Source organism: Calonectris borealis, chromosome 1, assembly GCF_964195595.1.
Source record: "Calonectris borealis chromosome 1, bCalBor7.hap1.2, whole genome shotgun sequence".
Lineage (NCBI taxonomy): Eukaryota > Metazoa > Chordata > Aves > Procellariiformes > Procellariidae > Calonectris > Calonectris borealis.
The window spans coordinates 133,222,187-133,247,360 of record NC_134312.1 but is presented as its reverse complement, the minus strand read 5'-3'; the positions used below and the strand labels follow the sequence as shown (position 1 = coordinate 133,247,360).

General features: G+C 36.9%; 1 protein-coding gene across 4 annotated transcripts in view; it reads right to left on the bottom strand.

Annotated features, from left to right (window-relative positions):
- RPS6KA3 (ribosomal protein S6 kinase A3) overlaps positions 1-25,174 on the bottom strand; it is an 84,225-nt gene that overhangs the window by 26,505 nt on the left and 32,546 nt on the right. For 3 of the 4 annotated variants that reach the window (XM_075175075.1, XM_075175083.1, XM_075175090.1), the window contains 8 exons: positions 17,120-17,236; positions 14,838-14,919; positions 9,981-10,061; positions 8,877-8,956; positions 6,273-6,379; positions 3,871-3,908; positions 3,370-3,512; positions 119-189 (listed from right to left, as the gene is read on the bottom strand). In XM_075175075.1, the coding sequence (XP_075031176.1) occupies positions 119-189; positions 3,370-3,512; positions 3,871-3,908; positions 6,273-6,379; positions 8,877-8,956; positions 9,981-10,061; positions 14,838-14,919; positions 17,120-17,236 (719 nt within the window). Of the gene's footprint in view, positions 1-118; positions 190-3,369; positions 3,513-3,870; positions 3,909-6,272; positions 6,380-8,876; positions 8,957-9,980; positions 10,062-11,295; positions 11,391-14,837; positions 14,920-17,119; positions 17,237-25,174 lie in introns of those variants that run through there. The other variant, XM_075175096.1, reaches the window with a different exon arrangement.

Here is a 25,174-nt window from a genome sequence, read left to right as displayed (position 1 = left end):
GGGAGTGAGGATTTACCAGTACCTTTGGAAATGAGGGAAGAGTAGAAATTAGATATTGCAGCCCGGAGGGCATCCCTGTAGAATACCTGATGAGATATATAAATAAGAGTGTACTCACTTGAGAATCATAGTCATGGTTTCTTTTCTGTCTTTCCCTTGGAAAGGTAGAGTACCAGTGAGCATTTCAAACTGTATAGAGTAAAACTTTCATCAATTACATTACCTGGACAAAATCTAATTTTTGACAAAACTACTTAGCATCTTAACCTTCCAAAATTCATGCATGTTAACAACCAAGTCTGTGCAAAACAACTTCTCATTGTACAACTTAAATTAATATGAACATTGAGCAGCCTTTGCCATTTTTAAAGCTGCGAAATATTTTCCTATATTGATATCTTGCTTTACATGCTTTTATCTGAACAATTTAGACTATAATGTTCTGTGTTTCATTTCTGCCTAAAAAGTTTATTCTTGGAAGACTTGATCTATACAACTGTACTTTAGTTTTCAAGAGGGTGGGGGTTAGGGAAAAAGATTCCCCTTTCAAAAGTTAGTGACAATTTCTCCTCATGCAGAGATATTTAAAAAGGTCAAAATTTTTAAAATTGGCAATGTACATAGTCTTCATTGGAAAGGGGAAAAAGCTTAGTTGATTGACAAAGACATGCATGATGAAAAGTGGTTACTGTATGCATACAGTGGAAATAAAGCCTGAAGGAACACGTAAGAGCTACACAGTATGTGCATGCAAATTCTACAGTGCCTGGTAGTAGGCAACAGACACTGTTAAAATACTGATTTGTTCTGAAAGTGACTGAGTAAAAATAAAGGCACTTCCGTTGGGCTGCAATATACTGCAGGGATATCAGATCTAAGTAAGGTACTGAAGGCAGGCTGGCAGCAGTCACAGCAGCCAACGCTCTGAGGCAGGAATTCTGATTTTTGGTTTAAGAATTGCAAAACAATTTAGTTTAATAAAATTTCATGGCATACACTTAAAGCCATCAAAATTAAAACAATTATAAAGGAACCCTCTGAACAGCTTATGCAAACTTAACTCATCCTGAACACAAGATATCCTCTATTCCTCTCTTTTCTGGTATGACCCAAATATTCGGCCTTCTAAGCATTAAAAATGTACATGGATAACTTGAGTGAATAATGTGTGATGGTAGCATTCTTAGATCTACAATAAGAGCATGAAGTTGCACTAACAGCATTCTTTACAACCCCTTTTTATTAAAATAAAATTTTAAATTTCTTACTACACCATAAAGTATTCAGAAAATAAAAGCTGCCAACTCCTCACTACTGCTAGATACTTTTTACTCTAAATATTATTTTTTCTATATATACTTATATTTAAAATTTTAAATCTAATATAATGCCAACATGAAAAAACCCTACTTTTAACTTTAACAGTTCTTAAGACAATTGTCAGGAAGATGTGAGAGGCATAACCCAAAACTATAAAAAAAATTCACCTTTTCTTTGTTTATAGTTTAGAATGATCTTCACAAATTGCACTTGCAAAAAACCTTTTTTTAAAGGTAAATTTGTAGTGCTGCATGTTTCACTTACATTTGCTTGAAATAGAAAGTTTATTTAGTAAGCTCCTATTTGTCACAAGCAAACACACTTGTATTAACAACTCAGCATATGTGTTCTTTGTCCCACCCAAAAATACTATATTCCGACATCAATAGACCAATAGTACTTTAAGAATAAGCCCATATTGGCCTTCCCTAGTTACCATCTTTTATTTCAGCAGAGGAGTACCTCAACAAATACATAATGCTTCGGAAAACTTTAAATTAATATTTTCAGATGCCTGGCATCCCTTAAAACAGTCACTGTTTTAAAGGACAAATTGGAATGTGCTTCTCAAGGATGGTTTAAACATACTTAGTGTCTAGCAGCAGGAGAAAAGGGGCCAAACGATTTGTTGAGATATCTTTCTAGTCTCTGTTTCTATGCTGTAACTTCTGTTCCATCTAGATACTGTGTACTCATACCATGCCAACAACCACTTGAATTCTCAATCAACACAGGTTCTAATTAAGAATGATTTAAGAGTGGATACCTACAGATTGTCTATGAAAATTACCATGCAAACTAGACATGCAAGCAACAAAAATATGTCTTAGAGAAAACTGCACTGTATTCCATATACTAATTTAGAGAATTTGGTTTTTAAGGTCATATTTTTGTATTCAAAGTAGAAGCCAAAGTGTTTAAAATGCAGTGCACTTAGACTGTGAAAGCTACACCAGTCACGTCTAACATCTTTCAGCAATTTTCAATTTTAACATATGCACTTTATAAGCACAAAATTATGTTTTCCAGCTTTATAAAGTAAAGCTGAAGTTTAACTATGTTTGCGTTATCAACAAATATTCTGCAACTACAGTGTAATTATCTTTTAGTTGATTGTGTTCTTACTGATAAAATGTGCAGTTGTGATGGGGGGTGTGTGCTTGTCTGTCTGGAGAGAGTTTACTTATCAGGTGCTACTTTTACATAGTCAGTTTTCAGATCACAACAGCATTCTAGATGATTAAAAGGTGATAGGATGACTTATTTTCAGACACAAGAGTCCCTCGTACTACAAGGCGCACACGTTAGTTGTACTGTTACAGCCCTATGTAGCAGAAGCAGTAAGAAACAAAAACATTTCCTTTAAAAAATACAATTATTTAATCTTTATGTCAAAAATGCACACAAAGATTATAAATATTAAAAGCCATTCAGCATTCCTAAAATACCAAGCATGATCTATTTTTCTTTTCCAAAGCCATATTTGATACACACATTATCTCCCCTGACCCTGCAACTTCACAGAAGTTAACTCCTTGCAGAAACACCATAAGCAACTGAGCAACTATATCCCTTATCAGCTCAGTGTCATTTAGATTATTTTGACGTGTGAAAGCAACAGATGTCATTATTCCACTAAGTTGTAATTACACTGGAGACTAATTAGAAAGTTATCACTCATTTTTTTCCACTTGAGAATAAATTCAAATTTAAAATTTGGATCTAAATTTCTTCCCCACCTTGGAAGAGACAGTATTTTTCCCGTATACTTTAGTATTCCTATTAGTCTCCGTAACATTCAAAATGCAATAGATGCATAGTATTTCAATTCAATGATAACAAAAACATGGCATATTGTTGGTGTTGATATGAAACCTAGTCCATGTTCTTGATCCAAACTCTGTGGTATTGTTATTAATTTCATATAATTTAGACTTTTTTGGTAGTTAGAATTCATTTAAGGCTCACCTTACAGTTTAATGTTTGGTTTGTTTCACCAAACCTTGCAAAGCACAGTTTTGCAATTATTGACATTTACCAGAAACCTACCATTAAAACACCAAAAGACCACCAGTCTGCACTCTGTGTATGACCTCGTCTATTAACGACTTCTGGTGCCATATATTCCACTGTTCCACAGAAAGAGTAGGCTTTTTTTTCGTGATCAATTGACTCCTTACTTAAGCCAAAATCTGGAAGAAAAAAAGAATAGTTCTAAATGTAATTTTTTTTTTTTTAAATCACTCATGGTTAATACCATGTGAAATGAGATGCTTATATCATTTGTATATACACGCAAATACACATATGGGAATTACAGAATTCTCCTCCGCTCCCTGCATTATCACAGGTCCATAACATTAGATATACTTGTAAAGCAGATATTTTATTTATATATTTATATATTTATGTCAAACTAATTACACTATTTGCTCCACAGCAAAATTACCTACCAGTTAAAATTACTTATTTTACCATATTACTTTACCAAAAAAAGGAAAATGCAAAGATTTTATTATGAACAGAAAACTGCAATTTCCCTTTATTCACCTGTCAATTTGATATGTCCTTCCTCATCAAGCAGGATGCTAAAAAACAATAAAAAGAATAAACTAATTAAAATATCTTTTAACTGTTGTTTCAGGCAATGTACTGACAATATTTAAGAATAAACAGAACAGCATACACAAAGACAAGCAGAATTGAACATACATGAAAATGAATCATTAGGAGGAGACACTTTGAAAATACACATTTTCTTTTCCTTCAATTCTTTCTTTTTAAAGATTATGAAACATCATCAGCATATCAGAGTTTTATTTAACTATTTGGTTAAATTCAGCACGGTATGTAGTAACATCTATCTTGAAATTTCAGGTTTGGCCATCTGCAGCATGTGTCATTATCACAACTGTTAAAAATAGAGATGTAGCTCTATTTCTCTTAAACCGAGCAAGACATGTTAATACAATGTATGTTTGCATATGTATACAAAATGGGTATTCATTTGTAATTACCGTTTCCAAGGGTGTTGACCACTTCAAATAACATCAAGTAATAAGTACTCTCATGTTGTACCAAAGGACAGGACCCATGGGTCCTACACTTAGAGCAGACCTTGTGCTTTCGCCTGTTTATTTAAATCACAAAAAAAGGCCACACTTCTCTGAGATGCCAACTATCCTTAACCACCACTGAATATAATTGCAATTCAAAGCATGCAAAGTATTCAAGAACTGGACTCTGTAACATGACCTACACAGCAGACTTAGTTCCTCCAGCTTCTCCTGTGGGGAGCTGCGTTTCATCCTGGGGATGAGACGTGACCCAGGCACACACTACTTGTCCATTCCCCCTGCCCATCCCTTTTCCTCCTTGCAGCTTCCCAGTGGAAAACAGCCCCACAGTATAGATACAGCCTGTGAGTTACTACTATCTCATCATAACATGCAAGTAATTTCAACCTTGAATAGGTTTTTTAATCAGATACACCCAAGGCTTAAAACCAAGGTTTTTCAATAGGTATAGACACATATGATTTTAAAAAAACCCCCCGAACTATGTTTGGGGCAGTAGCTATTTAGTCTTCTGACAATTACTATTTTGTGCTTTTCCTCTTGGAAATAAATGTTAGCAAAATAACTAAAGTTCTTTCTCTTTGCATTTTAAAGATCTTTTTCCACTTGGTAAGCTTATTTTTCCCCACTTCAGAATTACTTAACAGAACACTCTCAAAGTTTAACATAATTCATTCCCTGTTCATTTGTTAAATGCAACCCCATGCCAAAAGTCTCCAAATTCCTGATTTGAGTATGAATCTTTCCCTTCTCGTCAGTCAGGGCTAAACATTTTTAAATTTGTGTCTTTTTTCCAGGAGATGCACAAAGAACAACCTATCCCAACGGAAGTTCCACGTAACAGCCAGGTTCTGTGATACTTGTTACCCACTTTTGCTCTTTTCCACTAATACTTTACATGAGACAGTTATCTCACACAGACTTTTCAGGTTCTCCATATAGCCATAACAGAGAAGTGGTATCACCAAGGACATCAGGACTTCAGAGTTATTATAGATTTCCTTGCAATGAGGCAGCGTATGTTAACTATCTGACTAAGCACTACAGAGGAGATGCACGCATTATATTGTCACTTAGGTTCCTCTCCAGGTAGAGAGTAACACTACAGCATACATTTGTATCTGAAAGGTTCAAATGCTCCATATGATAGGACTGACATTTTCTTCTTTACATCTTCTAAAACTAAAAAAATTACTGGAGGAAAGACATAAACAGGAGACAGGATTCAGTCATTTGAATGCAGCACGGATGACTAACACATTGAGATACAACACCATACCAGAATTGTAACTTCAAGCTTATTTTAAGTTTTCAGTGTAATTATGTGATAGTCAATACGTTAAATAAAGCCTGTGACTTACTATTCTCATGTTTTACTTCCAAATTTAAACTCCATTCTACTCTTAATGCAGCGGATTTTAAAAATCAACATTGAAAAAGATGTTTGCTGTTAGGCTTTCAAATGCAAAGATACAACATTCAACTGTAACTTTGTATCGTGCATTTGTTCTAAGTTTATCTCTTGTCCAGAAATTCTACAATAATGACAAAAACAAAAGGCCAAGAAGACCTCTTCTCTATTGTACACCCTAAAATACCTGGAAAATGAAAGGTAGGAATATTTCAGTATACTCTTTACTTAAAGTAACATGGATTATAGTACTTGGCATATCACTCTGAAACTAGATGCTCATGTTCGAGTGGAAATGAAATCCAACCTTTTTAATTAAAATAGCCCACAAGCTTCCCCCACCTCCCTGCTGTTCAGTTTATAAAGTAAATTACTGAAGTTTAACAGCTGGAAAGAGAAGTGCGTAGGTAGAAGTGCTATACAAATCAAATTAATACACTGCATTTGCCGTAGAGGAGTCTTACTTTTCTGGTTTTAGGTCCCGGTATATTATTCCAAGACTATGTAGATGGTCTAAAGCAAGCGCTAATTCTGCCAGGTAAAATTTAACATCGTCTTCTGTGAACATTACCTGAAAAAGCAAAACAATGTATTTTACATGTAAAATCTGTAAAGCTTACACCAGCACCAACTAAACAATGGTAACAGTGGTTTTGCAGAACGGTTCTTCATAATACTTGAATTAATTTCTATACAAAACCCTAAAAATTCAAATTTCTTGGTTAGACAAAAAGTAGGATTTTATAATCAATACTATTTCCCAGTACATACTTGAAAAAGAACTTCTGAAGCCAATATCATATTATTCTTTCTGCAAAACTGAGGTTATTTGCTTCTGATTGTTCAAGAGAACAGACAGATACATTGTAGTGGGACTGAAAAATTTTGGGAAGCATTTAAAGAATGTGACTACCTCTTTATTGGATGTGACCATTTCATTTCCAGACAACAAATAGACTAAAGAAGTCCAAATGCCTGAATTTCATCTACAGTCAGAGAGACAAGAAAAGCATATGCATCTTGGTTTTGAGGAGACTGTCTCGAAGTACTACGAGAAAGAAGTTACAGTGATGGTAAAAACCCCAAGATGCAGCCTGAGATGTAACTGCAGAAAAGGTAGATCAAAGAGTAAACTAAGGAAACAGCCTATGTAAGAGCACAGGTAAGGTCTCAGATAGCAATCCCACATTTTCTGTTAGGAAGATAAACTAATCCCTGTTTACATTCAATGAAATGAACATGTTGTCCCAATTATATCCACAGCTGTTGTGATCCACTGACAGAACACATTACAATTAAACTTTTCTGAGAATTTAGAAAAAGAGATAAAAATAAAAAAAAATCCTGCATGATTTGATTCCACCTCAGTTACTGCTCTGAGCCTTTTTTTTTTTAAAAAAAAAAAAAAAAAGAATTTACGACTAACACTTTAGATACAGCACATGGACCTGGAAAAAAGAACACAATGGGGAGCACGGATGAACGTTATTTTAAGCAAGAGTTAAGAATGGAGAATACCATATATTTTCCCCTTAGTAGTTTAAGGGGAGAAAGTGATACCAAAGCTTGTACAAAGGTTGTTGCTGATGTTACTTCTACAAAAGAGCCAATAATCAGTACAGGCACATTCAAGAAGAGAAATCTCTATAAGAAACATTTAAAAGCTCAAATAATGATAGATCCCATGAGGATCATAATACACCCACACTATGTTCTTTAAAAACATTGCATGGAATTCATCTCTCCTAACCTTAAACATCTGCAGTGTAGACATCTAGCTCTGAATTAATCACTTTTCCCTTTGTAGTCAATGGGGAAAAAGCAGGAACTTTTAGGCTGTAGTTCATCTGATCTATTTTAAAATCACATGAATTGATATAAGGATGACATTAATTGCATCCAGCATGCCCATTTCACTCCATCAGCTATGAACAATTAGCTTAGATTCAGGTGCCTATAATGAATATTTCTTATCTAACCATATTCAATCTTTTAAAATTTGAGTGCCTCAAGATGAAAAAGTCATCAGCAGGAAAGCCGATATACATTCTTTCTTGGGAATCAAGAAAGAACTATGAATTTTAAGAAAAAAGTATCTCAATTTTAGAGTACTAGTAACTTTCTACTTATCTGGGGCAAAACAAACTAAAAAAAGCAACTTGAAACAGCTGGTTTCTCTGAATTAAATGTAATAATTTATGTGGTCAGCACAGAAATGATGATATATCTATACACAAAAATGCATTGCATTCTACTCTCGTCTTAATAACCATATAGCTTTGTAGTGGTGACCCAACTGTCCCGGATACTCTGCAGCAAGGAAAAATGGAAGGCAGCTACAATTACAAGTTCTGGCTATCAGATATACATTGGATATATTTATATCTCTATCCTACCATATGTATTTGTTCAAAGTTTTTGCACATGAGTAATGCCAAAAAAATTTACAAAATTCTGATATATGAAATGTTAGCATTTATTTCAGAAGTTATAATCAAATTAATTTGAGGTAATAAAAATTTTCAAAGCCATTATTTCACATATGTACACAGAGATATCACCAGTATGTCAAAGGCAAAGTGCTCATGTTCGGAAAATTACTAAAATAAGTGGTATACAATTCTTGCTTTTTTTACATTTATAAATAATGTAATTTTGTGTTCATATGTAAATCATAAAAAAAACCCCTGACACTAAATTCTGGATATTAAAACCAGACACACATCAGTTAATTTGAATACAACTACTTTATATAAATCCATGCTCTGAGACTCAACTTTAAACATGGTAGCAATAAGAGAAGAAAATTTTGCAAGGTGTAAAAAGAAGCACAGAAAGACTGCTTGTCTAAGCCTTTTTCCAGAAACAATGCAAATTACCAACAGCATTTTCATGCAGTGACTACTTTGTGCAAAAAACCCAAGCAAACAAAAAACCTAGCTGGTTAAAAAAAAGATATTCGAAATTTTATTCAATGAAAACTGAATTTAAAAAGTAAACTCTCCTAATTATAGGCAATTTATAGTCAAATTTTATCAATAGACGATTTTCAAATTGAAAAAGTTTACCTCTTTGGATAAACGTGTAAACAAGTCTCCTCCCCTGAGAAAATCCAAAATAAGATATAGCTTCCCTTCTGTTTGAAAAGCTGAAAAGATCAATTAAAAAAATTAAACATCATCTAATTTTACCCATGATCAGAAGAATAACATACCCAATAATTCACCCTTATTTTCATTATCAAAATTAATTATTCTTCTTTCACCTTTGTGGAAAAATTTATTTAAATGAATTAAGTAACTGTTCCTCTATCATGGGCCAATGAACTCTCATGCCATGTAAAAGCAAAGCAAGTCACCAAAGGAATTTCTAAAAAAAAAAACAAACCTATACTTAGGTTAGTCAGCATTTCATTCCAGATTTTGGAAGTAAAAAGCCTAGATTTAAGAGGGCAGATTAGTAACTAATGCATGTATTCTAAAACCTGTGGAAACTTAGCTTAACAGGCACATCTCGTCTAGTTTGCAACAGAATGACAAGTAAAATAGTGAAAGCTACATTATTTAAGCCATATCAGAGAGTGATAGAGATCTGAGGTTTGAACTATAGGAAAAACTGGATCCTAAAAGAAAAACAAACTGAAAAAAATGAACAACAGAAACTATTCTCTTTTTTCTCTATCTTTTACTTTCTGCATGACATGTTAAGAGTACTGATTTCCTCCCCCCCTCCACATAAATAATTTTTTATGGCTGTCCATACTATTAAAATTAAAAGGCATATTCCCACCAACTTTGATGCAACTGGAAGTAATGCCATTGCATATGTTTTGACGGAGTAAATAAAGCAAGGATAAGAAATAATTAAAAGTGAATGACATATACAAAAGATAAGAGGTTTTGGAAAAGAATGGCTAGACATAAATAGATAACTGCTTTTTAATAAAGCAAAGGGCTACAAGACTCTCAGTCCTATAAAGATATAACACTGTGCACGAAGTTAGCCATGTGCTTACTTTGCATGAGAATTACTACACAGCAAATCTTTGCATGATCAGGATTTAGATAGCACACTAATTTTCTATGATTCTCTGAACCACAAAGCAAATATTAGGTACTATCTTGACAAGCACCCATTTTTACAATATAAAAATGAATTTTTCTGCAACTCACCATAATGTAACTTGACAATGAAAGGATGGTTAACTTCTACTAGGATATCACGTTCCATTTTTGTCCGAACCCGATCTCGAACTACAATAGAACATGAGCAAAATTAAATTTAATAAATTAAAAAAAAAAAAATTTACATTGTGAATCAGTATTTATCCTACATTTCCTGATGTACTTCACATTGTGTCCCGTAGTATTACAATTGTCTGCAGGTCACTACACTTTACACAGAAAAGACTTAAGAGAAAATTAATTTCACAGTGCAGAGTTTTCTGATAAATCTTTTTATGCATTTCAATTTGCTTCAGTTTCTGCTATTGGCAAAATCTGACACTGGGTAAATAAATTTAACAAAAGCACAAGAGACAACATAACCACCCTTCAGTCTGCCCTATACTTAGTTAACCTTTTAAACAGTAGAGCAAAACTACCACAGCTATGTATAGAAAACATAACCATTTTGTCTACTGTTGAAAAATAGGGAGAATTAAAGTTATAGCAAAACAAACTTATAAATACAATTATACTATCGCAGAGATGCTTATATTGGTTTAACACATTCAAATAACTTGTACTATTAAGATACTAAGTACCCGCAAAATTTGGAAGGGAAATTTTTTTTTATTTCCTTCCTTTATTATGAACTTACAATCAAAAAAAAATCCATTCAATGTAGTGTGTACTTCAGACAATCTTTTTGATCTTAAAACGGTTTACTGAGAGTAAACCTGTGCATAGGAGTATATCAGACATCAGAAACAGTTACTGCTCAAGCTGCCTGTGCTGTCCCCACTGTGGTGGCTCAGAATGGGACATGTATCTGCTCCTATGCCACTACAGATTAAACTAACGTAGAACCACGTGCAGATGCCTCGCATATGGGGCTGGCAATCCATGAAGACAGGCAGGTCAGTCAGCTGAGCACAGCACCTGCTTCAGCTGTCCTAGGCAACTCCCCTGCCACTCCAGGCAGTGCCTGGTTCCCATCCAAAGCTTCCAAATCCGCCAGGACACAGATAAAATTCAGAACTCTTACAGATGAGAGCTAGCAAAGTTTGCTACAGTGGTTTAAGATGTTGCATTTCTCTTTCTTTCCCTTATTCTGCATTTTGTTACTGCCCCTTTCCCAAATGTTAGAACTTCTTGAAGGAAGCGCCCCAGAGCAATCAAGTCCAAAATTTAAGTTGCTGGCATTCCTTGTACAGTTAACAAGCCAGAATTCTCAGATATTAAAACATAACAAGGCAGGAAAAAGTCAAGAAGCAAAAGGATCTTTTAGAAGTTTAGCTATCTATTCCCAGAAACAGGCACTTACAATAATACAGGTACTTGTGAAATAAAGTTACATAGATACATTTTCATGAATGAAGCTATCAAGTTCCCATCTCCCTGCACAACCGATTCCTAAAAATGGAAGCACATGAAATAAGTGCTCACAGAGCAAACATCACATTTGAATTTTGACCTTTACATCTAAAGTAATGAAAAAGTCACAAGACAGTTGTGCGATTTCACTGTTCCAAGTGTTCATGTGAATTACAAAATCAAAATTGAGAATATTCTTTTTTTAGGTAGATTCAGTTGAGAAAAAAATTCAAAAGACTTTAAGTGCCTATAGCTATGCAACAGTTACATGGATAACAAGCCTTATTTCTGAAAAGCTAGAGAAAGTCTGGATTTACAAAGTCTCAACCAAAAAAAAAGTATGAGCCTATTTCAGACATTAGTATTAGCCATTAAAAATTCTGGCTTTTGTTGACTATAGTTTCCATATGTGCACTGCTGGAAGTACTAATTTAGAATCATAGAATAGTTTGGGTTGGAAGGGACCTTTAAAGGTCATCTAGTCCAACCCCCCTGCTGTGGGCAGGGACATCTTCAACTAGATCAGGTTGCTCAGAGCCCCGTCCAACCTGACCTTGAATGTTTCCAGGGATGGGGCATCTACCACCTCTCTGGGCAACCTGAGCCAGTGTTACACCACCCTCACTGTAAAAAATTTCTTCCTTATATCTAGTCTAAATCTAGCCTCCTTTAGTTTAAAACCATTCCCCCTTGTCCTGTCACAACAGGCCCTGCTAAAAAGTCTGTCCCCATCTTTCTTATAAGCCCCCTGTAGGTGCTGAAAGGCCGCAATAAGGTCTCCCCGAGGCCTTCTCTTCTCCAGGCTGAACAACCCCAACTCTCTCAGCCTTTCTTCATAGGAGAGCCATTCCATCCCTCTGATCATTTTTGTGGCCCTCCTCTGGACCTGCTCCAACAGGTCCATGTCTTTCTAGAGCTGAAGGCTCCAGAGCTGGACGCAGTACTGCAGGTGGGGTCTCACCAGAGCAGAGCAGAGGGGCAGAATCACCTCCCTCGACCTGCTGGCCACGCTTCGTTTGATGCAGCCCAGGATGCGGTTGGCCTCCTGGGCTGCGAGCGCACATTGCTGGCTCATGTCCAGCTTTTCGTCCACCAGTACCCCCAAGTCCTTCTCGGCAGGGCTGCTCTCAATCCCTTCATCCCCCAGCCTGTATTGATACCGGGGGTTGCCCCGACCCAGGTGCAGGACCTTGCAGTTGGCCTTGTTGAACCTCATGAGGTTCACATGGGCCCACTTCTCGAGCCTGTCCAGGTCCCTCTGGATGGCATCCCGTCCCGCAGGCATGTCGACCGCACCACTCAGCTTGGTGTCACCTGCAGACTTGCTGAGGGTGCACTCAATCCTACTATGTCACTGATGAACATACCAAACAGTACCGGTTCCAATATGGACCCCTGCGGGACACCACTTGTCACCGATCTCCATCTGGACATTGAGCCGTTGACCACTACCCTCTGGTATTTTTCTTAATATATTTGATGCCAGGCTCTCTAGCAACGCTTTGGCCCTGTTTCTCTCTCTCCCCATCATAAGGGGGCACTGAAAGATGATACCTTCTATCAGAATGTATTAATAAACTCGTCTCTGCACTAAACAAAGTTGTATGTGTATATTCGTGGATTTGCTCAAAACGTTAGAAGGTTGGACTGTGTAGTTACATCAACGTGTTCTGGCTAATATAGTTGCATTCCTATGAAAATATTCTCTCTAAATTTGATTTGTGAATCATGCACACTGCTTTCAACTAAGAAGCGGTCTTAAAGGGCATTTTTATCTTTAATTTTAGTACGCAAAAATAACTTTATGAAATAGATTTGAAAGAGCTAAAGAACCTTAGACAAATCAAGTACTACAGTATATTATTTAAAATTACAATATTAGATCTCAAAAAATGGTGCAATTATGGAAAAAAATTAATTTCCGTTAATTTCATATTAAGATTTCAACAGTAACCTTCATTTGCTTGCAACTCCACTCTTCCTAAAATACGAATCGCAACCAAAAGACACTCAAAAGCATCTGAAAATTCAGATACAAAGTGTTGAAAAGTGCAGCATCCTCCTGCTAGTGTCACCTTTCTCCTCAAGCCTTTTGCATCTTTGAATTCTTAGTGCCCACGGGTCTCCTTTTCCAACCAAAAGTCAAGCTCCACTTTCATTATTTATCAGTCTCTGCCATCTAGGCAAAACTAGATCCACAGCTTGGACTGTAATTTTTACACATAAGGTTAAACCACAATCAAAAGGTGATGGAGAGAAGTCCTCAAACATCTTAAAAAAGCAACTGCTGAATGACCTTTGACTCCAGTTTTGAGCTATTAACAGGCTGGAGAATGAAAGGCTACTGAGGATATCAAAGTGCCTTAAATGAGTGGAAATCAATTTCAGAAAAATAGGAAGTAAATAATGAGAATAACACCTGCCACAAAACACAGAGGAATCAAAATACAAGAAACTGTTGAAAAACACTTACACCCTCTGTAACGGTTTTAAGTTACAGGTTCAACATTTTAGCAGAAGTTCACAATTCAATGCGAGTTTTGTTCTCTCCATCATTCTATGAATATTTTCAGATGAAACCGTATGTTAAAATTGCAAATCAATATAATAATCAGTAACCCAGGTGAAGTACTGCAAGTTGTTGGAACTACCCCAAAATTATCATTGCAATTTCAGTGCAGTCGTGAGTTGGAAGAACTACAAATAGACAAAAGTATTAAACAATGGCATAAAGCAACAAATACACATTCTGGTTAAGGGATTAGTGTGAAAGACCACTTTCATTTTAATCTACAGTAAAAAATACATTATTTCTTTTTTCTTACGGAATTCTCCATGACAGAATTGAGATTGTTCAGGTTTGAACTTGTTTTGTTACTGATACCATTCAAGACCAAAAACACTCCAGAAACAAAACATTTTAAAACTCATTTTTGCTCAAACAACTTAGATATTAACTTCAGATTTTAACAAATATATTTTACATCCAGAACAAGTGCCAAAAGTTTTGGGAAAAGGTACTGTATACTTCTCTTTTAAAGAAAGACTTAAACTCCTGTGCTTAGAACTTTTAGAATAAAACAGCCGATACAATGCACTTTTAAATATCATGACCTAAATATAAACTGAGTGAAAGGCATTAACTGTATCCTTGGTGATACACAGCAAATGAAAAAAAGAAGGATATTAAGTTTCAAATAACAGCTCAGGAGCAAGTCAGGTGGCAGATGTAACACAACTACTCTATTAAACCACAATCACCTAACGGACTTAGCATGGAAAGTAACCTACTTTCCCCTATAACTATCAATACAGTACTGTTTACTTAATTCTTCTGGGTTTGCAATACAAGGCAGTGTATTCTGCTATTTGTTGTTTGATAGAAGAAAGTTCTAAAATACAATCTGTAGAACAGCATGTGTATAAAGATTAAGTTTTGGTATAATGTCCCTGATTTCTCTTTTTTTTCTTTTCTCTTTAAACAATGCTTACCTTTCAAGGTGGCCTTTTTCAATACCTTCATTGCATAAAGCTGTCTAGCATCTGATCCTGAGATTTTTTTGACAAGAAAGACCTGCATGGAAAATGAAAAAGAATTCTTAAAAGAAAATAAAGGCAAGTCAGATCAAGACTTTGCTATGAAATTCAAGTAGTCTGTATTATTTCAACCTTATTATTCCTCCCAATATTATTATTAGCTTCGACAGTTTTAGATTCTGCAAAACCAAACAAAAATTTCCTTGCAGTTTTTCCTACTATTCCTTCATTTCATAAAAGGTTCCTTCATTTCTAAAAAGGTTCATTCAAGACAAACAGTCTGCCAAATTAATTTTGGTTTAACTTAATTGATTTCAGTGAATAAAAGAAAGGATAAATTTGGATTCTCTCAGAAGTTGAGACAAATTTGAAGTACAAAATTCGGCTTTTTAATATTAATCTCTAAATAGTTTTGCCTTATTAAAATTCATAAGACGGCACAGCAAAAGTGCTAATAAAATAATTGTCAGATATGAAAATAAATGTGTGTACAAAAGTTGATCCAGAAAACTATATGAATCAATGCATAACAAAACTGAGGGAGCTGGTGGAGGAGCTTGCCAAGCCAATCTCCATCATCTATCAGCCCTGGTTAACAGGGGAGGTCCCGGACGACTGGAGGCTTGCCAATGTGACGCCCACCTACAAGAAGGGCCGGAAGGAGGATCCGGGGAACTACAGGCCAGCCAGCCTGACCTTGCTGCCGGGGAAGATTATGGAGCGGTTCGTTTTGAGGGCGCTCACGAGCCATGTCCGGGACAACCAGGGGATCAGGCTCAGCCAGCATGGGTTCATGAAAGGCAGGTCCTGCTTGACCAACCTGATCTCCTCCTATGACCATGTGACCCGCCTAGTGGATGAGGGAAAGGCTGTGGATGTGGTCTACCTGGACTTCAGTAAAGCCTTTGACACTGTCTCCCACAGCATTCTCGTAGAGAAACTGGCGGCTCACGGCTTAGACAGGTGCACTCTTCGCTGGCTGGACGGCCGAGCCCAGAGAGTTGTGGTGAATGCAGTTAAATCCAGTTGGCGGCCGGTCACAAGCAGTGTTCCCCAGGGCTCAGTTTTTTGGGGCCGATCTTGTTCAATATCTTTATCAATGATCTGGACGAGGGGATCGAGTGCTCCCTCCTCAGTAAGTTTGCAGATGACACCAAGCTGGGCGGGAGTGTTGATCTGCTGGAGGGTAGGAAGGCTCTGCAGAGGGACCTGGACAGGCTGGATCGATGGGCCGAGGCCAACTGTATGAGGTTCAACAAGGCCAAGTGCCGGGTCCTGCACTTCGGCCACAACAACCCCAGGCAACGCTACAGGCTTGGGGAAGGGTGGCTGGAAAGCTGCCCGGAGGAAAAGGACCTGGGGGTGCTGGTTGACAGCCGGCTGAACATGAGCCGGCAGTGTGCCCAGGTGGCCAAGAAGGCCAACGGCATCCTGGCCTGTATCAGAAATCGTGTGGCCAGCAGGAGTAGGGAGGTGATGGTGCCCCTGTACTCGGCACTGGTGAGGCCGCACCTCGAATACTGTGTTCAGTTTTGGGCCCCTCACCACAAGAAGGACATGGAGGTGCTGGAGCGTGTCCAAAGGAGGGCAACGAAGCTGGTGAAGGGCCTGGAGCACAAGTCTTATGAGGAGCGGCTGAGGGAACTGGGGTTGTTTAGTCTGGAGAAGAGGAGGCTGAGGGGAGACCTCATCGCGCTCTACAACTACCTGAAAGGAGGTTGTAGCGAGGTGGGTGTTGGTCTCTCCTCCCAAGTAACCAGCGATAGGACGAGAGGAAATGGCCTCAAGTTGTGCCAAGGGAGGTTTAGATTGGACATTCAGAAAAATTTCTTCACTGAAAGAGTGGTCTGTACTGGTGATAACCTACCATTAGCAAGGTAGGAACTAGGAATACTTATCAAAAAAACCTTTCAACCCTCACCCCCCCAAAAACAGAAGAAGAGTAGTTATACAAAAATGACATTCCATTTTAACAGTGAATACCTGATTATTTCGTATCAAGCCAATTTTACTATGGATCTTTGAGATCTACATATCATACAAACTAGAAAAGAAAATTTACTGCTTTAAAAATATCTGCCACAATTACAGTGGCTAGTTAACACTTATTTAGAAAGCAGTTTTCTCTTGCAACATTGCCTTAATGCAAGATTGTGGCTGTTCTAAATATTTCACTCCTAATATTATTCAATGCTATATTCCTGAATAACTGGCTCCACAAGAGTTAAGTTACCAACCTTTCCAAAGGATCCTTGTCCTAGTACTTTCAGAAGTTCAAACTGTGAAGGGTCTGCTTTCTCATGTCCTTCCTTTACATGGTGAGTTATTGCAATTTCTTTGATATTTCCTTCTTCCTGACAGAGGAAGAGAGTGGAATAAATTTACATTAGTGGTGCATCTTCCTAAAATGTTTATAAATTCACAGTATGTTGAAAATACCAGTGCCACTGAATTCAATGAACTACACGCTCCCAAATGTAGATAAAAAACACAGAGCAACACTATTTGCATAATTAAGACACAAAAAGTAAATTGTATGTGTTACAAAAGGCAGTGTTAGTTCAGTAACTATGTGGCTTAAGCTTTTAGGGATGCATCAGAACCTAGACAATAACAGAGTTGACAGTAACAAGTCAGCGATCCCCAAGCTTTTGTGCTTAGGCCCATATTGTTTGGTTCATAGTCTCCATTCCAGATTCACAACCCATTAATGGAGACCAATCATTTTAAGAATTTAGTCCTCTTAAAGCACACCTAGAATGTATCAAACAGATCAGATCTCTTAGGAAAGCCCTCCTTTTTACATTTGAATGAAGACCACTATGCTGCAGCGATGCTAATGCTCAGTGTAAGACTCAAGACATTTCCCTGCAAAGCAGCGATAAACTCTCCACCTGCCACTGAGAATTCTCTGGTGATGAAAAGAATCTCATTGCCTCTCTTCTCAAGGAGAGTCTATTCTATAAAAGCTGCCAGTCTTCAGCATTCCCCCCCTTCTGTGAGAAAATAGTCGCCAGAAAGCTCTAAAGGGCAGGGGATCTTCTAGTCTTTTTGTGCTCTGCACTTAATTCAGTATTTTCTGCACAGAATTTGAAAATCTCCTGAAAAGCAACACTCCTTGCCACACAAGGAAAGAATTTCAGAACTTAACAGCAGCTGTTCAAAAGTAAGTAAAAAACTGCATTCTTATCAATGTCATCTGAAGGATTATCTAGGCATTACGTGCAAACCAACCTAAGCAGCACTGACTATAAGTTAACTTACATACACAAATATACTAACTACAATTTCAACTTTTTGTGCATTCTCTTCCTATTCCTTCTATGGGTGTAGTGAATAAAATAAATCTGAGAATACTTTTCCTCTATTTAATGAGGAAGTCTCAGATCTATTTCACAGAATCACAGACAGGCTGAGGTTGGAAGAGACCTCTGGAAGTCATCTTGTCCAACCCCCCTGCTCAAGCAGGGCCACCTAGAGCTGGTTGCCCAGAACCATCTCCAGGCAGCTTTTGAATATCTCCAAGGAGGGAGACTCCACAACCTCCCTGGGCAACCTGTGCCACGGCTCCATCACCCTCAAAGTGAAAAAGTGCTTCTTGATGTTCAGAGGGAACCTCCTGTGTTTCAGTTGGTGCCCATTGCCTCTGGTCCCATCACTGGGCACCACTGAAAAGAGCCTGGCTCCATCCTCTTTGCACCCTCCCTTCAGGTTGGTCAAACATGATTTCACTTTTGCAAATCCATGCTGACTGACCCTGGTTACATTTTTGTCCTTCCTGTACATGTAAATGGTTTCCAGGACTGGTTGTTCCATCCCCTTCCCAGGAATCAAGGTGTGGCTGACCATCCTGTAGGTCCCTGGATCCTCCTTTTTGTCCTTTTTGAAGATAGGAGTGACATTTGCTTTCCTTCATTCCTCAAGCACCTTTCCCAGTCACCATGATCATTAGAAGATAATCAAGAGTGGCCTCGCAATGACATCTGCCAGGTCCCTCAGCACTCATGTGTGCATCCTGTCAGGGCCCATGGACTTATGTATGTCCAGTTCGCTTAAGTATTCTCTAACCTGACCCTTTTCCACCGAGGGTATGTCTTCCTTGCTCCAGACTTTCCCCTTATCTATACACACCAAAATGTGCACTGATTAGTTCTAGTAATGGGGGAGTAGGGGCAGCATTCTAAAGCTGTGCTTTTGCTGCACTAATTTATGTATTTTTCAAGTATTCAGGAAAATTTATGTACATGAATTATTGCTGAAAGTATCCTTTTGTACCTGGTCATTTCAGTACCGTGTATAAGTGCACAGCAACTGTCCACACACATCTCTGTGCTCAAACACATGCTTTTCCTAGATCAACATTTCTCTTTCAAAAGATTCTTTTTTCAAAATATTCCAACTAAAGTTGGAAACAAACTGCACTAACAAATCCTGAGCATGTATGTGTGAGAGAGTGTGTACATATATAAAAAAATTCCAATGTACACTTTGGAATACTGCACAGAACATCCTGGCAACTTTTAAAATCAGAAAGTAAAAAAAGATATTTTAATGTAACGAACTTGTATTTGTCTTGGGTGTTCTAAAATTAAGATGACCAATAAGGATAGGTGCCAGTTTTCATTGTAAGACAGCCAAAATTTTGCATGCGTGTGCGTGTATGCATGCTGTGTACTACTTCCAATAAACCTAAACTCCTTTTTCCTTTCAAGAGAAAATGCTACTGTCATTGACTCAAGGCTGAATCTTTACAGAGTTTGAAAGAAATATTGATTCCTTGTCAAAGGAACTATTTGCTGGTGGACATTTGTATTTTCATCTTTTAAATTAGTATATTAAGTATACTACTTAAACCACTCACCGCAATCTTAGAGAATCCCAGGGGAGGAAGAGCACAGTAGAACAGATTGCAAAGTACACGTTACTTTGGATACTTTGATCCATTTCTGCTTAACTGTTTTATCTATTAGCTCCCTGTCAATCTTGGGAAAGTAAAAAATGTGTGAAATGGAACTTCCTCAAATCTTTCTGTTATCTACCCAGATGCAGGGACACAAAGCGATCAGGGGGATGCATTGCTTTAAAAGCATCACGAAATGTAACAAAAACAAGAAATGAAGAAGAGAAGATATGAACTTGTTCTCTATACACAAAAATTATTTTTTAATGCAATGCAATTATTATGCAACCAACTTCCCAGTGGTTATTTTGGGCACCTTTTAAAAAAAAAAAAAACCACACAACAAACCCAAAGCACCACTTCACATCCCTTATACTAAAAGAATATTCCCAGTCCTCACAGTTTCTCAGGGTTCAGATACTCTTCACTCCTTATAAGGCAGACCGAATACAATTCTGTTTTAAACAAAATGGAACTCAGATCATATCCTACTTTAGTAGCTTGTTCATAACATATGTTTAGGAGCAAGATTTATGATGAATAGTTACCCACAAATTTGCAGTTTCCTTTTCTGACATAATTGCTGAAAGTTTATTATTTTAACCTAAACAGTATTTTGCAAATGCAGTTAAAAAATACAAAAGCTAAGCCTTTTATAGAAATACAAACTATACGCAGAAGTAATCAACCCTCACTGTACCCACTGTACCTGAAATAAAATACAAGCTTTTCACACTGTAAAAAGAGATTTCTCAGCCAACTGCACTAATTACATTAGTTGATAGATGCCATCTTACAGTAAGCGGGAGGAGAAGCCAACCATTCAGTCTGGTACTGAATTTGTCTTAAGCTCCGCCTCTGATCATTCCCTGATATTTGGAAAAAGCATTTGTCCCATGTGATTAATTCAAATTAAATGAGATGATGTATAGGGTGCTGAAAGACTCTGGTCCTCCTCTCCTTTCTTCCATTCCCTGACAACTTTCACACCACTACAGGCACTCGCTGACCAGGGATCTGGCCGTTGCAATGGTGGGATCTTCCTTCCAGTTATAACCACACCCTACTGGCTATATTTTTTCTGTTACTTATAAGCTTGGAAGGCTCCCTTTTCTCAAGCCTTATACTGCAGCAATGTCTAAGTAAAAGTCCCAAGACACAAATTTATTTTTCTAGCCACACAGCTCTCTCTTAAGGCATTCTTCACACTAGAAAGTAAAACTGTCACAAAAAGGCACATTTAAAAAAAAAAATACTGTGTTAGTCAACTTAAAGTGGCTGCTACTGGCTTCCATTATTGTGAAACTAAATATAGAATACAAGGAAAAAAACAGAAGGTAACATTACTCTGAGCTTCCTTAACATTTCCTTAAGAGTATAATAGTGTTAAATCAACACTGGCCTAGAAGGGAAGTGAGTGACAAACAAGTTTGGGTATGAATTTAAAACACCACTATTTCAGAATAACTTCCTGTACTGATATAGTTTGCATGTCAGAACTATTCTGGTCAGTAAGTATCTCAGTAGAAGTAAGCTCTTAGTAATGTACCTCACAATATATGTCTATGCACAGGAATGTATACATACATAGGAAAGAACACTGAATGGACTATATTCCACAGACAAATCAAATCTAAAAGAGAAAAGTTTTTTAAAAAAGAAAGAGAGGGGGGGGATTCAGCAGCACCAAGGGCAATTCATTTTTCTTTTTAGGAATCAGCTGCAAATTAGAATAGGAAACATGCTTGTCAGGGGGGAAGAAAAAAAAAAAAGATACACACCTTTTAGGCAAGCAGTGAAAAACTATTTAACCATTATTAGGCTATAAAAATAATACCCTAATCATGTTGCTGGAAAAATTGCATATTTTAGATACTTAACAAACACTAAATACTCACTTTCGTAATAGTAATTGAACTTATGTGCATTTCTTTTATGTTCATTTTTTTAATTCAAGACTAAATTAACTCTGCTGTAACACAAAATACTTGTATTTGTTTCTGAGATCTTATTACAGGAACAACTATTAGATAATGTATTAAAAGGAAACTGGACTTCAAACCCTAAAGGAAGTAGAAGCAGAAGAGCCTTACTAGGTAAGCATTTCTCAGTAGTAACGAAAAAGCCCAGAAAAGCAAGGGAAAAACGTGGGTTTATCTATACATAGAATCTTCTGTAATTTATCCTTCAGATTTCTGAATTTTCAGTAGGAGATCTGAAAATGGTTCTGTGTGTAAAGAAGTGGCCCATGCAGAGCTGGATAGCATAACACACTGCTTGCTTTACACTGATGAGTTTATCATCTGCAGACCTTTTTCTGAGCAGTATGTTCTTGGGACAACTGAAAAGCTGGTCTAGGGCTAGTAAACTGGGCTCTGAACTGCTGGGAGAGCTGCCAGTATCATCCACAATACCATCCCTATTCTTCTCACAGGCTTGTAATTTCTACTTCTTTTATTACTCCTAATAATTCCAATCTTTTTACAGATTGATTTTATTTTCTAGTCATGAATACAGCAGCACCTCTAACTTCCAATTCATGAAGATAACGTGACAGTGGTATGAAAGGAAAAACAAGTAAAAGGGAGCCATGAGAGAATTCTGGAGCTGAGCTTAAGCCATCTGTAGACACTTGAGGGTTGCCAGACATGCACTTACAACAACTAAGTATTGCGAGTGCCATATGAGATATAGTCTTATGACACAACCTAAATCTGATAAATTTAGAAAATACAATAGACACTCCTTAGAATTTAAATCGCACCTCAAAAAATAGAAGTATTCTTAGTCCACAAATTTTATATAAAAAGGACAAGCAACCAATGAAAGATTAAAATAATTAAAAAAAATATTAAATGTATGCTCTGACACCGACAAAAATAATCCACAGGAAAACGCTCTGAATCATCTAAATAGATAGCACAGGATCAGATTTACACTCTTACTCGTATCAGGAAGAGGAAGGCTATGCAGAGTAAGGAACATTAGCACATCCAAACACCACAGGGGTCCTGGTGTTTAGATGCACCTAAAATTCTCGGGTTCAGGTTCCTGAATAAACGCATAAGCACAGTGTGAACATGCACAACGACAAGCGCGTGACAAAGAAATTCCAAAACACTGGGACAGAAACGGGAAATTCAGCAAGAAAGTTACCTTACTCTCAAAGATGCGTAAGAATTAGATGTGAATTAACTTAAACAGAACATCAAAGAACAAGCTGGTACGTCACATATGGAATGCTTACTTATGAAAGGTATCCCTGGAAGACAGATTCCTCCTTTTCTAGGCAGTCAAAATTATGTGAATATGAGTAGTAATGTTTTGAACACTTAACTCTTTATGATAGCATATTTTAGATAACTGTTATTAAAAGAGCAATTAGTTCATCAGCTTCACAATGAGTGACAAAGATCTGAGTATACACTCTTCAATATACTGAAACTATAAGTTAAAATTACGATATGCGTAGATTACACTAAAGGGAAAAAGCAGCAGCTATCTAAAAAATGTAAAGTTTTACAGCAATAATAATAATGGAATGGTGTATTTAAATTGTTCCTACACATAGGTGACATTTAATGCGTGTAAAGTCATGAAGTGACATAAAATTGGAAAGGTAAGAAAAAAAATACTGGGAAACATTTACAACTTAAGACATCCAAAGCATTCAAGTCAAATAGAATGTGATTCTGAAAGGAAACTAGACCCATCCTGAACAGAAAGACTGACTGCATCGCCTCTGCTGTCAGCTTCAGTGAAATTAAACGGAAATCAGTTGAAATACAGAAAGTTAACCAAAACCAAGATATCCAAAGGTAAGATCTCTAACAAAGATATGCATGGATAACAAGATTGGGGGTTAGAGGAGGCCAGGAAAGTTTTATTTGATTAGAACAGTGTGGGTTTTTTAAAAAATATATTTGTTGTCAACTATGCACAGAATAACAACAACTGGCAGTTTTTTATAATATCAAAAGCAAAGATAAGTATGTGCAGTACATGCTATAAGTACATATAGATTAAGGCTTTTTGAAAGAACATTCCATTTATTTTTAACATGCTAAAACACTTCAAAAGGATTGGCATTACATTTTTGGTAACTCTGATGCCTGTTATTGTGGAAAATGGGTGTTCTTATTTGATTACAAAAAAGGGAGTAACAGCAGTTAAAGGCTAAACAAAATAAATGGCTTCTTCACCATACCCAAATTTCACCAGGAAGCTTCTTAACAAATTCAGAAACAGATTTCTGAGAAAATTCTCTTCATAAAAAAGTTCATATATGGATTTAGAAAACCCCAGAAGTTCTTATTGTGTGAGATAGGTGATGAATAACTGTATCCGATCTCGAGTCCTTTGCATCAGGAAGGGGATATCAAAGATAACACACAACATCTGTATTCCGTTAATAAAAAGGACAGAAGTGACTGCAAAACAAGGTTGCATGTTCACTTTCCCACAAAACGAATACTACCTAGATGTAGGTGAAAATCTCCTCAGAAATGCAGTGAATTTCAACTGGCAGATGACTAAGCGCTGATCAAAGAACTTTCCCTCTGCACACTTGCTGGCTATATGAAATATATCAAGAAATACAACACCAAACCTGTAACATCCGAATAAAAGGTTTCACAGTGAGAGAAAGTAAAAGGCCACATACCAACGCCTTCTGCATCTAATAGAGGTGGAAGTTATGAAATAACTGACATAAAAAAGGAACAAGGATAAAATATTAACCCTCACACTCTTTTTAAATAAAACAAAACTTCTGAATTTTACGACACAATTTCTGGACAAAAAAACCCCCATAGTTTGTTTGCTTTTGGAATTGAGAAGCAACTTGCCTCTCAGTAGGGCTTTTAAATAAACTGTATTTTTCTAATAAGAGGCACAGATGACTTGGACAGACATGACTATACATACTCGAGTTCATCAAAACCCAGTGGGAGGGAAAACTGACATCTGTAAAAAACCCTTAGACGGGTACTGTATTCAAAAGAAGTTCTTCCTGGACAGCAAACATTGTTGACATGCTGACCAAAAACTGTAAAAATGGGGTTAAGACTTTGACTTAAGGTAAACATTAGATAAACAGATTAACAAATTTTAATCTCAATGAATAATTAAAATCTGTTCTAATATCTAAGCCAGGTTAAGTAACTACTGGAAAAATTAACTTAAATACTGATAATCCTGTTTCCAACATTACCCAGGTTTCACATTAATTCTGTACTGCTCTTAATAGAGTTAAGAAGGCACAATCAGAAGCATCTTCCACGCCTAATTACTTACAGACTTAGTTATGACTTACTTTGCCCCTTAAGATAAGTAAGAGTTTGTTCAGATTTTTTGCTGTAAAGCGATCTTCAGGTCCTGGTCTTTTAAGGTC